At 40.2% G+C, this 15,300-nt stretch overlaps 1 protein-coding gene across 3 annotated transcripts in view; it reads left to right on the top strand.

Moving 5' to 3' along the window:
* Positions 1-803: 803 nt before the first annotated feature.
* Positions 804-15,300, top strand: part of SNX7 (sorting nexin 7) — a 102,505-nt gene continuing 88,008 nt past the window's right edge. For all 3 annotated transcript variants that reach the window (XM_063728312.1, XM_002810576.5, XM_054530913.2), the window contains exon 1: positions 804-1,058. In XM_063728312.1, coding sequence (XP_063584382.1) covers positions 813-1,058 — 246 coding nt within the window. In that variant the 5' untranslated portion in view covers positions 804-812. The remainder of the gene's footprint in view (positions 1,059-15,300) is intronic.

Below are 15,300 nucleotides of genomic sequence, written 5' to 3'. Positions count from 1 at the left end.
CTGAAGATAAATTAAAAAATATATCAACGTGGGCATAATTTTCCATTAGTTTTGGAACTTAGTTTTGTTTTTGAATGATAAGCAGTTAAATAATTAAAGCTTTGCCTTGGCAATGCAAGGACTGAAGATTATTTCTCGGTGGCAATTTTCCAGACTTGCTAGTTGTCCTTGAGTCTTGGTAACATTCTGCTCATTAACTTCAGGAAGATGTCCAGGAGTAAAGATGCATTTGAAAGTGGCTGAAAATAGTTTGCAAAGCTCAGCTTTCCTGGCTCAACAATGAAATGACCGCACAGGCCAGTCACTGGGTCAAAAATCAATTAACAAAACAGGAGAAGTTTTCATGTCTTTATTTTTACATTAGCTCGAAAATCACAACCAAGAAGAAAGGCAACCACTGAATACAGGAAATACAGTATTGTTATTGCTGGTTTTTTTTTTTTTTTCTCTTGGCAGGCTGGGTCGGGTGCCTTCCAGCCTCGCTGCGGGTCCCGCAAAGCGGACGGTTCGCTCCGTGGCTTCTTCCCAGACCCCGCCACTGCGGAAACCGTCATTCGGTGGCCCCCGACTGGGTCAATGCGAGGAGGCCCACCTCCTACTTTTGAGTATCTCCTCTTCTCCAGGTTACAGCCAACCCTTTCTCCAACCTAGCCCGAATCCGAGAGTCCCAGTCCCACCCCTCCAGCCCGCCCCAGGCCAGGTGGGGATGCGCCCGGCCCGGGCCAGCGCTGGTCCCGGCAGTTCCGCGTCTGCGCAGCGGGCGAGGGGCTGGAGCGGGGCCGACCGGGGAGGCGCAGGAGACGCGGGAGCCAATGGGCACGCTCGGGGGAGCCGGGCTGGCGGCGGCGGCGGCGGCCGGCCGGGCGCGCACTCTCGGGATGGAGGGCGAGCGCCGGGCATCGCAGGCGCGTTCCTCGGGCCTCCCGGCCGGGGGCGCCGATGGGGAGAGCCCGGGGGGCGGTGCCCCCTTCCCGGGCAGCAGCGGCTCTTCCGCCCTGCTGCAGACGGAGGTGCTGGATCTGGACGAGGACGAGGACGACCTGGAGGTGTTCAGCAAGGTGAGGGCGGCGGCGGCGAGTCCCGGGAAACTTCCAAGGCAACTCCGGGAGTTGCCAACATTGCGCCGACGGCTGCCTCCGGCGCGCTTGCCCTCCCGGGGCGGTGGCTCTGAACTGGGGACGGGTGAGGTCCCCCGGGCTGCTGGACCCCGCCTGCCAGCTCTGGCCGCACCCGGGGCCGCGTCGCCTCGGGGCCTCAAACCGCAGCCGCTCCCTCCTCCGCACTTTGACCTTCCGTTCGGCGGGGCTGTGGCTTAGTGGAGTCTGCAAAGTTGCGATTTGTTTTCCCTTTCTGCTTCTCTGACATCTTCCTGGCGGCAGCTCCCGAACCTGGGAGGCTGGTGGCTCGAAACCGCTCCCGCCAGCTGCTTTTCGGGCGAGGCCAGCCCTGAACTCTGGGGGAGAGATCAGCCGAGTTTAGAGAAATTATTCTTAATTTAGTGTTGCTGGTTGTGGATTTGAGACTTGGGTGAGTCTCGGGTCCTGTGGGAATAGGTTCTAGGAAATCTCCCTGAACAGGAGAAAACGGTTGTTTCTAACAGGAAGCTCCTCCGCTGAGGAGCTAAGGATTTTTCAGATGGTCAGCTACTGCCACCCAACCCACAGCCAGCGCTTTCGTTTTTCCTTGCCCCCGGGAAATTTAGGACCAAAGGCTTTTATTTGCTTATTTTACAGTTGGAGGGAAATTGACTTGTGGGGGCTAGTGGTAGACTTTTGGTACGTGTAGACTGGTGGTTGTAATTTCTTAAAGGGTTTTAGAAAAGAAAAATACCTTTTTTGCAGGGAGGTTGAATGTCACTCCAGTTTCGCAAGTTGCTGCTGAGAGAACTGAGTTCAGATCACAACGTTGTATTCATTACTAATAAGCCTGTTGATTTTAATGTTACCTGGAGATATTAGGTAAAGCAAACGACCTGCTTAACCACCGCATTTACTCTGGGAGAGCAAACCAAAGTTAGGAAGTGAACATGCATACTCTGACTCCAAAGAGGAGTATATAAAACTTATTTCTACTTCGGATTAGATGGAATGATAGGCCCAGGTTTGTATTCCGGATATTTAAACAGACTATCACAGTTTTGTGCTCTTGACTTTTCTATTAAGTAGTAAAACAATGGAATTGTTTTATGTTTAGTTGTAAAAGGTAAACTCTGCTTTTTTATATTCCACAATTTATATTCAGATCAACGACAGATGGCCAGTTGGTTATTTACTTTCTTTCCTTCTTAACATTGCTGTTTAGATAAGGAATATTAGTCTATGGTTATGCATTGTGAAACTTTCAAAATGGAATGGGTTGGGATGTTGGAAATAGCAATAGTGTATCAGAATCATCGGGGTTTCTTTCTGTTTTTTTTTCTTTTCTTTTTTTTTTTTTTTTTTTTGTCGGGGCGGGACTCAAACTTCTGGCCTCAAGGGATTCTACTACCTCCAGCACCCAAAGGGCTTGGGATTACAGGCTTGAGCCACAGTGCTTGGGATTGTTTTAAACTTGTCAAGTGGTTTCTCTTTCCCCAGATTCTAAGTGTTCTAGCTGACTTAAGAATCAATGTTTAAATGAGGTCCTCTTGTCAGAGGCAGATCCAACGTGAAGCTAGTGAAATTGAAGCTTCAGCGCTATTCGTTTGCTTAGACCTCTGGGCGTGTTGGGGGTTGCTGGAGTTGCAGATGTTCTAGGTGGGAAGGAAATGACAGGTCCCAACCAGAAGCATTTCTAAATAAGCATTTCTGGTGACTTGCCTAAAGCTCTCTCAGACTAAGGAATCTAGATCTCCACGGCTCCAATCATTTATTGAGATTTCTTTTCTCATTCTGAATAATTTGTTTTTCCACCTAATTTTGTATTCTTTTACAAGTGGACCTTCCAAACTCTAAAAGCCCGTACACCTGGGTCCACCCTGCTTGTTAGTGTTAACTGCGCGTGTTGGATGCTTAGAAAAAGTTAAGAACAACTTCTGTAGAAACTGCCCACATAGATTAAGGCAAAGATTTAACATTAGTGAAAATCCAAAAAGAATAGTTGGAAAAGTTTAAAATTAGCCACTTTCATCCATTTCAGTAAGTTGAATTTCTCAACCGTTATCTGTAGTTAAGCAAGCAAATTTAAGAAAGCCTGCTGCACGTGGCCTTCCCTTTCCACTACCTTCCTTGCCTGCTCCTCTATAAGACAAACACCACTGCTGTTCAGCCTACCCTAGGATGGAATCTCACAATTACTTATGAAGCAGACTGTCCTTCCCCTTTAGTAATTTGAGATTGGCAAACTACATATTTAATTTACATTCACCTTTATAGTCCCCTTATTCCCTTAGATTATTTGTGAATATGTGTCTGGTATACTCTTCCAGAAGCTTTTTAAAGAGTATAAATTTCCCCAGTACTTTGGGAGGCTGAGGCTGGCGGATCACTTGAAGTCAGGAGTTCACAACCAGCCTGGCCAACGTGGTGAAACCCCATCTTTACTAAAAATATAAAAATTAGCCGGGTGTGGTGGTGGCAGCCTTTAATCCTAGCTACCCGGGAAGCTGAGGCAGGAGAATCGCTTGAACCCGGGAGGCAGAGGTTGCAGTGGGCTGAGATATCACGCCACTGCATTCCTGCCTGAGTGACGGAGTGAGACTGTCTCGAAAGAAGAACAAAACAACTTCTTCTTATTTTTTTTTCCACAACATATTACAAGTACATGGCAAATATAAATTTTGTGTTAAGTATGCTTTAAAAAAAAAGAAATACAAGATTTAGTTCTTGCTGTCACAATCTTATAGTCCAGGTGGGAAGATGTGACAAACTCTAAATGGCAATATAAATCAAGAGGGATGGAAAGTAAAACAAAGTTGTTCTGAATTTTCATATAATCCAGTGAGAAGAAAATGATGCCAGACTTCAAGAGAATGCAGAGAACATTGATTTAAAAGAACGGGGATAGATGTTAGAAGGAAGAGAACAGAACCAATCATACAAAAACAGTAAAATAAAAAAAAATAAAAAAGATACACAAATGTTAACAAGAGCCTAAGAATTATTTTAGAACTAGGTCACAATGAGATGAAGCTTCCAAAAAATTTAACTGGAGAAAAAGGGCCAGTTTCTTCACGTTTAAAGGAAAAAATCCTCCTCTTTGGGGGAAAAACAATAAATTAAAATAAATTGCCTTTATTTTTATTGAATACTGTATAAAAGAAACAGCTGTGGATACAGTGTACGTGATTAGGCCACAGTGAAGCACTGAGATGCTTATCTGGTACTCAGTAAGTGATAGCTCTAATTGGCCTCTTTAAAGATATTCGGGATCATAAAGTGAGATATATATCATCTAGGATAGTCAGGGAACTTACAGATGTAATCATCTTCATCACCACTAGTCGTCTTTGAGAAATCATGAAATGCAATAATGGTTCCCCGAAACTAGAGATAGGTAAATATTGTTTTTAAAAATAATGGGCAAAAGGAAGTTCTGGAAGGTACCAAACAGTAGGTTTCATTTCAATCTCCAAAAAAGCCATGAAGTGAATTATTTAGTATGTTGTTTATACACACTTTGAAAAAACCATGATTAATAGAAGCTACAAGTTTTATAAGAATAATGAAAGACTTAAGATTGTGTTTATGGTAAATCACAGTTATAATGACATGATTGAGCAAGGCTTTTGAAAAAAATCACTCATTTCTTCAGAAAAGGTTATTTATTTATTTGTTTATTTTTTGAGATGGAGTTTTGCTCTTATTATCTAGGTTGGAGTGCGTTGGCACAATCTTGGCTCACTGCAACCTCTGCCTCCCGAGTTCAAGCGATTCTCCTGCCTCAGCCTCCCGAGTAGCTGGGATTACAGGCATGCGCCACCATGCCCGGCTAATTTTTTGTATTTTTAGTAGAGACAGGGTTTCATCATGTTGGCCAGGCTGGTCTCAAACTCCTAACCTCAAGTGATCCACCCGTCTCGGCCTCCCAAAATGCAGGGATTACAGGTGTGAGCCACCGCGCCCAGCTGAAAAGGTTATTTCTGGAAGAATAAAGTTGAGACATCTAACATACACATGTATACATATCTTTATATATATATATTTTTTCTTTGTCAATTTGGAAATTCAGTATAGTAATGGAGCAGCATAATTATACTGTTCATCTATGCTATCAAATAATTAGAAAAAGATTAGGAAATCCTGCTTACTAATTTCTCACATATATTCTCTGCACAGTCTATTTGGTTTCTGTTGTGTGCCTATATCAGTCATCACTCTGATAAAAATCAGAATTCTCTCCAATGATTTAAATGAGAGTTGAATGCGGGGACTATTTATGGAATTATTGGCAGAGTTAGTGAACAAACAAGGAATACTGAGGCATTTAGAGAGTTGTAGTGGGAAAAAGCTATTAGCGTCCCTAGCTTTAAAGGGACAAGAAATGGAGATAGCATTGCTGGAAACCAGTCAGACCTGGAGCTGTGGAGATGAGGACACTTCTTCAGGAACTGCATTTACAGAGAGAGGTAGCTACTGCCGGAAACGTGCCAAAGCAGGAGGAAATAAGGCGTATGTTCCCTGAATTCCTCTCCTCCTGCCTTTGGATCTCCTGCTTGCACTCCTCTTTGAGTGATCTTGCTAAGGTGATGTCATCTATAGGTGCCAGCCTCCTAGGGCACAGAAAATAGATGGGTGGGGTCGTAGGACATAGTACAACAATGTGGAGAGTTACTTTCAATAAAGGTGACTGTCAGTATCTCTCATTGTATATGCTCTTCTATGATGTGACCTGCCATTCTCCTACAGAGAGATGGAATAAGTGCTGCTTTCCTTGAACTTGGGTGGGATTATGACTGCCTTGATCTATAGGATATGGTGGAAGTAATGCTGTGAAACTTCCCAGGCTAGATCATGAAAGGGAATGTAGGTTTTGTGGTGTCCAGTGGGACACTGTGCTTTTTGGAGCACCATGTAAGAAATGCAACCTAAAACCTCCATGTTAGGAAACCCATGTTACATTGAAACCACATGTAAATGCTTGGTCAGCAGCCCCAGCCGAAGTCCCTGGCACTATCCAGCATTAAGTGGCAGGCTTTCATGTGAAGATGTCTGTATGATTTCAGCCTCCAGCATTCATGTGCCCTCAGCCATCAAGTCTCTTCAGTTGAGCCCTCATGTATAATGGAGGAGAGCCAAGCCATTTCTGCTGTGTGCTTCCTGAATTCCTGCGTAAACCAGTGAGCATAATAAAATCTAAAACAATAAAATCGTTTTATACGACTATGTTTTCAGATGGTTTGTTACACAGCAGTAGTAACTATAACAATAGCTAATAGTCTGTATATCATAATCAGCCTTCCAAATCTTTTGATAAGTTAGAACATTGTATTCAGAAGTAGACTATGAAATTTAATTGGGATAAATATGAAGTTCTGAAGAAAGCTCCATTAGTCATTGTAAGTAAAAATACCATTAAGATATAAGCTTAGCAGTTAGGAGCAGAAACTCTCTTTTCTTTTTATTTGAGACAAGGTCTCACTCTGTCACCCAGGCTAGATGCAGTGATGTGATTTTGGCTCACTGCATCCCCCACCTCCCAAGGCTCAAGCTGTCCTCCCACCTCAGCCTCCCCAGTAGCTGGGACTACAGTTGCTCACTGCCACACGCAGCATTTTTTTTTTTCTTTTTGTATTTTTAGTAGAGATAGGGTTTTGCCATGTTGTCCAGGCTGGTCTCGAATTCCTGACCTCAGGTGATCTGCCTACCTCGGCCTCCCAAAGTGCTGGGATTGCAGGTGTGAGCCACCATACCTGGTCCAGGAGTAGGGACTCTAACTACATTGCCTACATTTGAAATCCTGGCGGCACTGCTTACTAGCATTGTTGCCTAAGGCAAGTAACTTAATGTCAGTGCATCAGATTTTTCATCTGTAAGATGAGGATAAATACTAATGACAATTACATGCCCTAATATATATGTTCCCCTTTCCCTAATCCCTAAGGCCTACATCCTGATCTTGTCTTAGTGGGCCTTACCGTTTTGATGATTAGGAAAAAACAACAACAATAGAACAAAATAGGGCTGATCCAGGACTATTTATATTTCTCTTGCAAAAAATTTCACTCTGTGCCATTATAGCTCTCTTATAGGTTAAGTATTCTTTTATATTTCTCCTTGGGGAGGAAGTCTAGGTAGGTGAAATAGAAAGAAGGTGAAAAGCTCTAAGTTTCTCTTTTTGAGGTAGCATATGTGATCAACAATAAAACCAAAACAAATAAGGAAACTTCAAAATAAGTCTGGGGAGACCTTGTATAGGACCATTTTATGTGCAAACATTCCTAGTGGTTTTCAGTGACTGAAAAACCAGTATACACAAATGACATGATATTGAATTTAAACACCATATTTTCAAGGTCATATAGGGTATTAATTTTAATGTAAATCTGAACTGTCCATGCCACTTCAGAAGATCCATTCCACTCTCAGCATTTTAAAAGGAGAGTTAACAGTCGATGTCAAAAAATGGCAGAGGAATATGGCCTCATCTTCATATGCCAGTGCCTTGTTATGGATTCTTTGGAATACTGTGTTAAGATGGAGCTGAAATCTGGTCTGAGCTTAGAAAGAGGTCTAGATCCATTAACACTGTCTTCCTTTGGCACAGGAAGTAGCAACAGTTTTGTCACACGTATTTGCTATTCATGAAAGAGAATCAACTAAGGGATTTCACTGATGATATGTTCTGGTAACTGAAGGGGTGGGTTGCCCCTCCACACCTGTGGGTGTTTTTCGTTAGGTGGAACGAGAGACTTGGAAAAGAAAAAGACACAGAGACAAAGTATAGAGAAAGAAATAAGGGGACCCAGGGGACCAGCGTTCAGCATATGGAGGATCCCGCCAGCCTCTGAGTTCCCTTAGTATTTATTGATCATTCTTGGGTGTTTCTCAGAGAGGGGATGTGGCAGGGTCATAGGATAATAGTGGAGAGAAGGTCAGCAGATAAACACGTGAACAAAGGTCTCTGCATCATAGACAAGGTAAAGAATTAAGTGCTGTGCTTTAGATATGCATATACATAAACATCTCAGTGCCTTACAGAGCAATATTGTTGCCCGCATGTCCCACCTCCAGCCCTAAGGCGGTTTTCCCCTATCTCAGTAGATGGAACATACGATCGGGTTTTATACGGAGACATTCCATTGCCCAGGGACGGGCAGGAGACAGATGCCTTCCTCTTGTCTCAACTGCAAAGAGGCGTTCCTTCCTCTTATACTAATCCTCCTCAGCACAGACCCTTTACAGGTGTCGGGCTGGGGGACGGTCAGGTCTTTCCCTTCCCACGAGGCCATATTTCAGACTATCACATGGGGAGAAACCTTGGACAGTACCTGGCTTTCCTGGGCAGAGGTCCCTGCGGCCTTCCGCAGTGTTTGTGTCCCTGGGTACTTGAGATTAGGGAGTGGTGATGACTCTTAACGAGCATGCTGCCTTCAAGCATCTTTTTAACAAAGCACATCTCGCACAGCCCTTAATCCATTTAACCCTGAGTTGACACAGCACATGTTTCAGAGAGCACGGGGTTGGGGGTAAGGTTATAGATTAACAGAACAAAATGGAGTCTCCTATGTCTACTTCTTTCTACACAGACACAGTAACAGTCTGATCTCTCTTTCTTTTCCCCACAGTAACCATGGCCTGTGAAGAAAGTCTGGTGAAGAACAAAAAGTGATTTAGCTTGGAAGAGATGAGTTAATTCTTTTAATAACTCCTTATGAAGACTTACTATGATCTAGGTGGATTAAATGTTTACAGTTTTGAAGGGCAAAACTAGGACCACTGGGTCAAAAAATATAGAGAAGTTTCAGGTTAATTCAGAAAATAGATTTCTAATTAAAGTTTCCAAAATGAAAGGGGTTACCCAGCAGGATCGTGAATTCTGTCACTAAAAATGTTCTGGTACAAGCTGGATGACTGACTGTCCCAGAGGAGAGGAGGGTGTGACAGTTGAACTGTCCTTTTTTACTATTAAGTGGCTGTTCCAATGGAATTTTAACTTACTAAATTTAACTGTAAGAGCAGTGGAAAGTCTTAATTAGATGGGCCTAGTCATCCCTTCAGTTTATTTCCAACCGGACTATGTTCTGCCATTCTCCAGTTCTTAATTTCTCTTCCCAAACCTGTTGTCTTTTCCATTTAATTTTCTCCTAGTGATGTAAGAATTACATAATCCTTAGGTGTCCAGGATAAAATCCTCAGTGTTTACCTTCTAATCATCCCTCTCATGCACTCTTCATGTCTGTTCATATATCCGAATGTCCCCATCATTTTTACCTTTTTGATATCTCTGGAATTAGCGCCTTCTTTCAGTTTCCTCTCCTATGTTTGGAGTGGTTATGTAGTTACCTCTGAGAACTATTAAAATAGCCTCATAAGGTCTTCATTCTCCTAATATTCTGCCCCCATTCTATGTGTTCCCAGCAAGTCAGTGTTTCCAGAGCACACAGCTCTGATCATATTGTCACCATTTGCCATTCACAGCTGTTGATGATTAGGCTGTCAGCCTTCTCCTTCACCATCACTCTCTTTCCTGGAGAGCCTCACTATTCAGTTCCATGACTGTTACATCACCTGGGAGCTAGTTACAAATGCAGTCTCAGACCCAGTGAATTGGAATCTGATTTAAACAGGATTTGTGGTGATTTGTTTCCACCGTACAATTTGAGAAGCACTGATCTAGGTTGGTCCACTTGCCACTATGTGAACTTACTGTGTATTTTTTTACTTTTGTGTAGTTATTGTTAGGGCAGTGAAACAAAACCTTTTCTGTTACTCATCATCCCTAAGAACTGTCTTCAATCCTCAGCTGAAATTAATTTTTTCCAGTCTGTGCTCTCCATACTAGTGTTTTGAATCATTTAATGCTTAATACATTCTGTCTTATAAATAGATACTATTTCTCTTTTCCAAAATCTTGATTGCTCATCTATTTTCAATAGATTAAGCTCCTCGAAGGTAGGAGAGTAGGAACTCTATTTACAGAATAAATACATTAATGAATGACATAGCCTCTGACTTTTTTCATATTTATAGAGACAGTTATTACAGCAATTTGCTGGTGATCTGTTTTTAGTGAATTCAGTTTGTATCATACTGGTCTTTCCTGTCAGGATACTAAACTACATAGAATTAAATTAGTCTTAATTAATGGTGAGTAATGTTATTGTTTGATGATACAGAGAGCTATGTTGAGCCTCAATCCTGAACAAAATCTCCCATTTAGATTATATTAGAAGAAATAAACATAAAGCATAAACAATCCAAGATAATAATTTAGAAACCTTCTTTTACTTGAAAAAAAAAACATATTAAGCTATTAATACTATAATAGCACCTGTCTCAGGGAGCTTGGTTACAAGTAGTGGAAGCCAACTCTGGCAGGAAAGAAGTACAATCTTGAATATTAGATTGCTCACAGAGTAGATGTAAAGGCTGGAAATGCAGGTGCAGAAAGGGACAGGCGCTAGCAGAAACTATAGCCAACGGTATATAGTCATGTGCTGTGTAAGAACGTTTTGGTCAATGATGGACTGCCTAAGATTGTAATACTGTGTTTTACTGTACCTTTTCTAATCATGTGTTACAGCTGCCTACAGTTTTCAGAACAGTAACATGTACAGGTTTGTAGCCTAGGATCAATAGGCTATACCATCTAGCCTATGTGTGAGGTAGGGTATACCATCTAGGTTTGTGTAAGTGAACTCTATGATGTTCACACAATGACAAAATTTCCTAAGGATGCATTTCTCAGAACCTATCCCCATCGTTAAATGACACATGCCTGTATTTGGAAAGGGGATTGGATGTTGTATAAACAAAGAAAAAAAATTATGAGGACCTATAGGAAAGAGAGCTACAGCTCTTTTATGTAGAGACAGTGAGTTTTATTTATTTATTTATTTATTTATTTATTTATTTATTGGTCAGGAGCAATGAGGAAAGTTATTACAAATATTTTGAGAAAATGATGTTAAAAGGCTCCAGATTTAAACTTAGTGTACTCTAAAAAGAATACTTTATTTCCCTGAGTTTTAAAGATAAAGTTTTATGTTTGTATCCTTGAGGGTCCTCATAGCCTGCTGTAGTTTTACAAGTAGCTAGTGTGATCAAAAGGAAACACATTCAATAGCTACGTGGTTACAGTATTCAGAATTTATTTTATTCATGTTTGTTTATTTGTGTCCCACACTTTCCAAAGAAGATATGAGACTAAAAGTTAAACATTTTCATTGGAATCACCTTAAGTATATACTTTACAGTTTTGTCAGTAAACAGGTAAAGAGTTATATGCTTAAAAGATTTTGCTCGTTTTAAACAGAATATGTGATTAACTTTGGGTTGCATATATCAATCAAGCTGGATAATAGTGTTACCTCTAGTATTAATACAAAAAGACAATTAAAATTATTAGCAAATACTGACAATAAAAATCTGCTTATGTTAAAACATAGGGTTAAACCAACAGTTTTAACATTGAAATAGAAAAATTTTATTATTTTTTGGCTTTGAGAAATGCTTTTATATGACATGCTCTTTTTTTTCTTTTTAAATTCAATTTTATTGAGTATAATTTACATACCATAAAATTCACCCATTTTGGGTGAATGATTTTCTTAAAGATAATTAACCAGATTGTACAGCTATCACTATAAACCAGTTTTAGAACATTTTCATCTTCCCAGTATGATCCATTATGCCTGTTTACAGTTAATCTCTGTTTTCTCTCTGTCATAGACAAAAACCACTCATCTAAATTTTCTGTTTATATAAATTTGTCTTTTTAGGTAATTTCAAATAAATAGAATCATATCATATATGCTTTATCAGAATTTTGAGATTCTTTCATTTGTCATATTTTTAGGTTCATTTCTATTACAAAAATGATTTTATATCAGTTTTATTTTTAGATAAGTTTTTGTTTTAAAATAAACAAGCTGAATCATTTAAATTGAAATATTAAGAAAAAAAAGTCTGTTTAGAATGAAAATGAAAGCCTTGTGTGTAACCAGAAACAAATGGCAAATTCCTGGTATATGAATCTTGAAAATTAGAAAAAATGAATCCCTAATTTGTTCTGAGAAAAATGTGCGTGTGTATTTTGTAATCTAATTGAACACTGAATGCTATCTTCATCAGCTTTCACTAGGTTATGCTGCAGTACAACCTCGAGATTTCAGTGGCTTGCTTACAATTTAAGTTTTCTTTCTTGCTCGTGTGTCTGTCAGCTGTGGCTAAACTGTGATTCTTCTCTCGGCTTTGACTCTGTTCCACATATCTTCTTCATTTTGGGATCAAGACTGAAGCAGTAACCCCTAACTGGGACATGCCACTCCTGTGACAGAAGGAAAATAGTATGAGCACTGGTGGAAATAGACAATGGTTCCCAGATCTTCTACCCAGATACTGCCATTGTCCAAAGCAAGTAACTGGTCAAACCAATTGGGAGGCACTGAAAATCACCTGGCAACTGGCCAGGAGATGTAATCCTCTCACAGGAAGAAGAGGGATCATTAGGAACAATCAGACCACGTCTAACAATGGTTTTGTGGCAAAGTTATAGGCAAATGGCATCTTAGACCTTTCTGAATGAATAAAACCAAATTTTTAAAATAGAGTATTAAATACAAGAAGTAAAACTTTCTACTAAGTAAGAAATTATTCAAGTGTAATCAAGATAAATGGAGCTGCATTTGATATGATTAATCACCTCCAATTGGCTAATGCTCATGAAGAGTCTGAATAAGACCATACAGATGCTTAACAATCTCTAGCTTTGCAACAAGTGTTTTACTTTGGGATTTTCAGGTGTAACATTCATTTATCACAGAATGCTCCTCCCTTTTTAAAAGACTATTAGATAAAATATATGAATACTTGAATTCTGATACAGCAAATGTGAAAATGAGCTTTGCTGGTCATTCCTTCATCATAGTCTATGTTCCAGCCACATGTCTTCTTTCTGTTCCTCAAATATTCTTCTGCCTTGGGCCTCATTGGTTGGTCCGACTGGAATCCTCCTCTCCAAGTGTTTTGTATAGCTGACTCCTTCTCGCGTTACCTCCTCAAAGAAGCTTTCCCTGACAGCTCTATGGAAAGCATTCTTCCTGCTCCCTGCAGCCCCTTTATTCAGCAACCTGCTCCATTTTTTCCTAACACTTATTCTTCTTATCTGAAATTATTTTACTTATCTATAGATTTGCTCATTATATGTACCCTCCCCTTCCCTCTCAACTAAAGTATAAGCTTCATGAGAGCAGGAACTCTACCAGTCTTGGCCACTGTCGTATCCCCAGCCCAGTGCCTGACACATGGGTGACGTCCAGTGAACATTTGTTAAATGAAATCAAAATACTGTACTGAGTGCTTTTCGTGTGCACATGGATGGTGAGGGTGGTTGAGTCTTGCTATCAATTAAGACGTAAGTGATTTGGGGAGAATGATTATCATCCGTATACCACACATTTATTCAACTGTAAAATATGGACAATGATAATTACACTTCCATCAGATTGTTGAGAGGATTAAATGAAATAGTACATGTATATGTTGCTAAGGCACATAGTCTCTGGCACTTAGAAAACTCTCAGTATTTCCTATTATGGTATATAAGATTAATATTTTGTTTTTGACTTGTGTAAGCAGCCACTTTGAATTTGTGGTGAGATCTTCAGAGGATCACAAAAATATACTGGTTTCTGTCTTTGAGGAACCTATACTTATTTAAGGGAAAATATTGTGGCAATAAATTGATAATCTAGATAGGGCTATATGTACATCTACTTAGTTAAGTATGGGAAGTTTGGAAAAATTTTCTGTGGATATAAAGGCTCCATGGAGATAAAACATAGGAGGGTAGGGTACTTTTAATTTGAAATAACTAGAGCACATGTTTTTAAATTACCAGAATTTTGGTATCACTTTCAACAGTATTGTTTCTTAAGTGATACAGTATGTGCGTAATTCCTTCTTTGAGTGAGTCCTTTCATGTAATATCTGCCAGGCAATTTAGAATTCCTGGGAGATTAGATTGTTTGGTGAATCTGTTTTAATCACCGACTGGTTTTCCCGATATATGTGTAAGCATATATTGTCTCTTGAGAAATGCTCTGTCAATTTGTTGGTAGAGTTAGATATCTAGGCCGTTTCTCTGGAGAATATCTATAAAGACAACACTTTAGTTTAGGGGAATAGTTGTAGTTTACGATAAGACAGGATCCATTTTCGACATGCCTATTAAGGGCACAGTCAGCTGGTTGTGCTCCTTAAAACCACTTCTGATTACATTCCTGAGTTGGGTCTGCAGCGTTATCTGTCTGTAGGACATATATTAAACCTCTTCATAAGTTCTGGTTACGGAAATTATTTTCCCTGGCTTGTTTCGCTTCCAGTTAGTCATCATTGAAACACAGTTGGGTAGTTGGCTGATACTGTGTTTTATGTGCGTATCCATTACCCCAAACTTGTTTTAAGGCAATTTCAGTTGACCGTCTATCATTTGTAGATTTAGCATTCATGGCTTTAAAATATTTTTGACATGCAATAATATGACCTATCGCTGAGGCACACGTGCGAACTGCACCAGTGTGCTGGAGGATGCGCTTAGTGGGGGAGCCTTGCCTACCTTTCAGCTTTAATTATTTTAGTTGTTGTTGACTTGTTCTTGCTTATATATGGAGTTGTCTTTATTGTGGTGATTAAAAACATTGATTTGTGAGTGTATCTGTCTGAGTGTAAAAAATGTCCATAGCTGAAAGGGAAATGCTACAAATCTGGAACTTACCTCTGCCTACCTACCACTTGTCAAGAGGAGTTTATTTTTATTTCTAAGTTTCATTAGAAAACTGAAAAGAGGCTGGGTGTGGTGGCTGACTCCTATAATCCCAGCTCTTTGGGAGGCTGAGGTAGGTGCACTACTTGATGCCAGGAGTTTGAGACAACCCTGGACAACATGGTGAGACCCTGTCTCTACAAAAAAAATTTAAAGAAATAGTCAGGTATGGTGGCTCCTGCCTATAGTCCTAAGTAATTGGAAGGCTGAGGAAGGAGGATCTCTTGAGCCCAGAAATTTGAGGTTACAGTAAACTGTGATTGCACCACTACACTCTAGCTTGGACAAAAGAGCAAGACCCTGTCTCTAAAACAAAAAACAAAAATCAAAACAAAACTGTGGAAAGACACTATATACTTAACCTACTCAAAGATACCTTTTGAAAACTTTCAAAAT

Source organism: Pongo abelii, chromosome 1, assembly GCF_028885655.2.
Source record: "Pongo abelii isolate AG06213 chromosome 1, NHGRI_mPonAbe1-v2.0_pri, whole genome shotgun sequence".
Lineage (NCBI taxonomy): Eukaryota > Metazoa > Chordata > Mammalia > Primates > Hominidae > Pongo > Pongo abelii.
The sequence above is the reverse complement of the archived record's forward strand: the minus strand, read 5'-3'. Positions and strand labels throughout refer to the sequence as shown.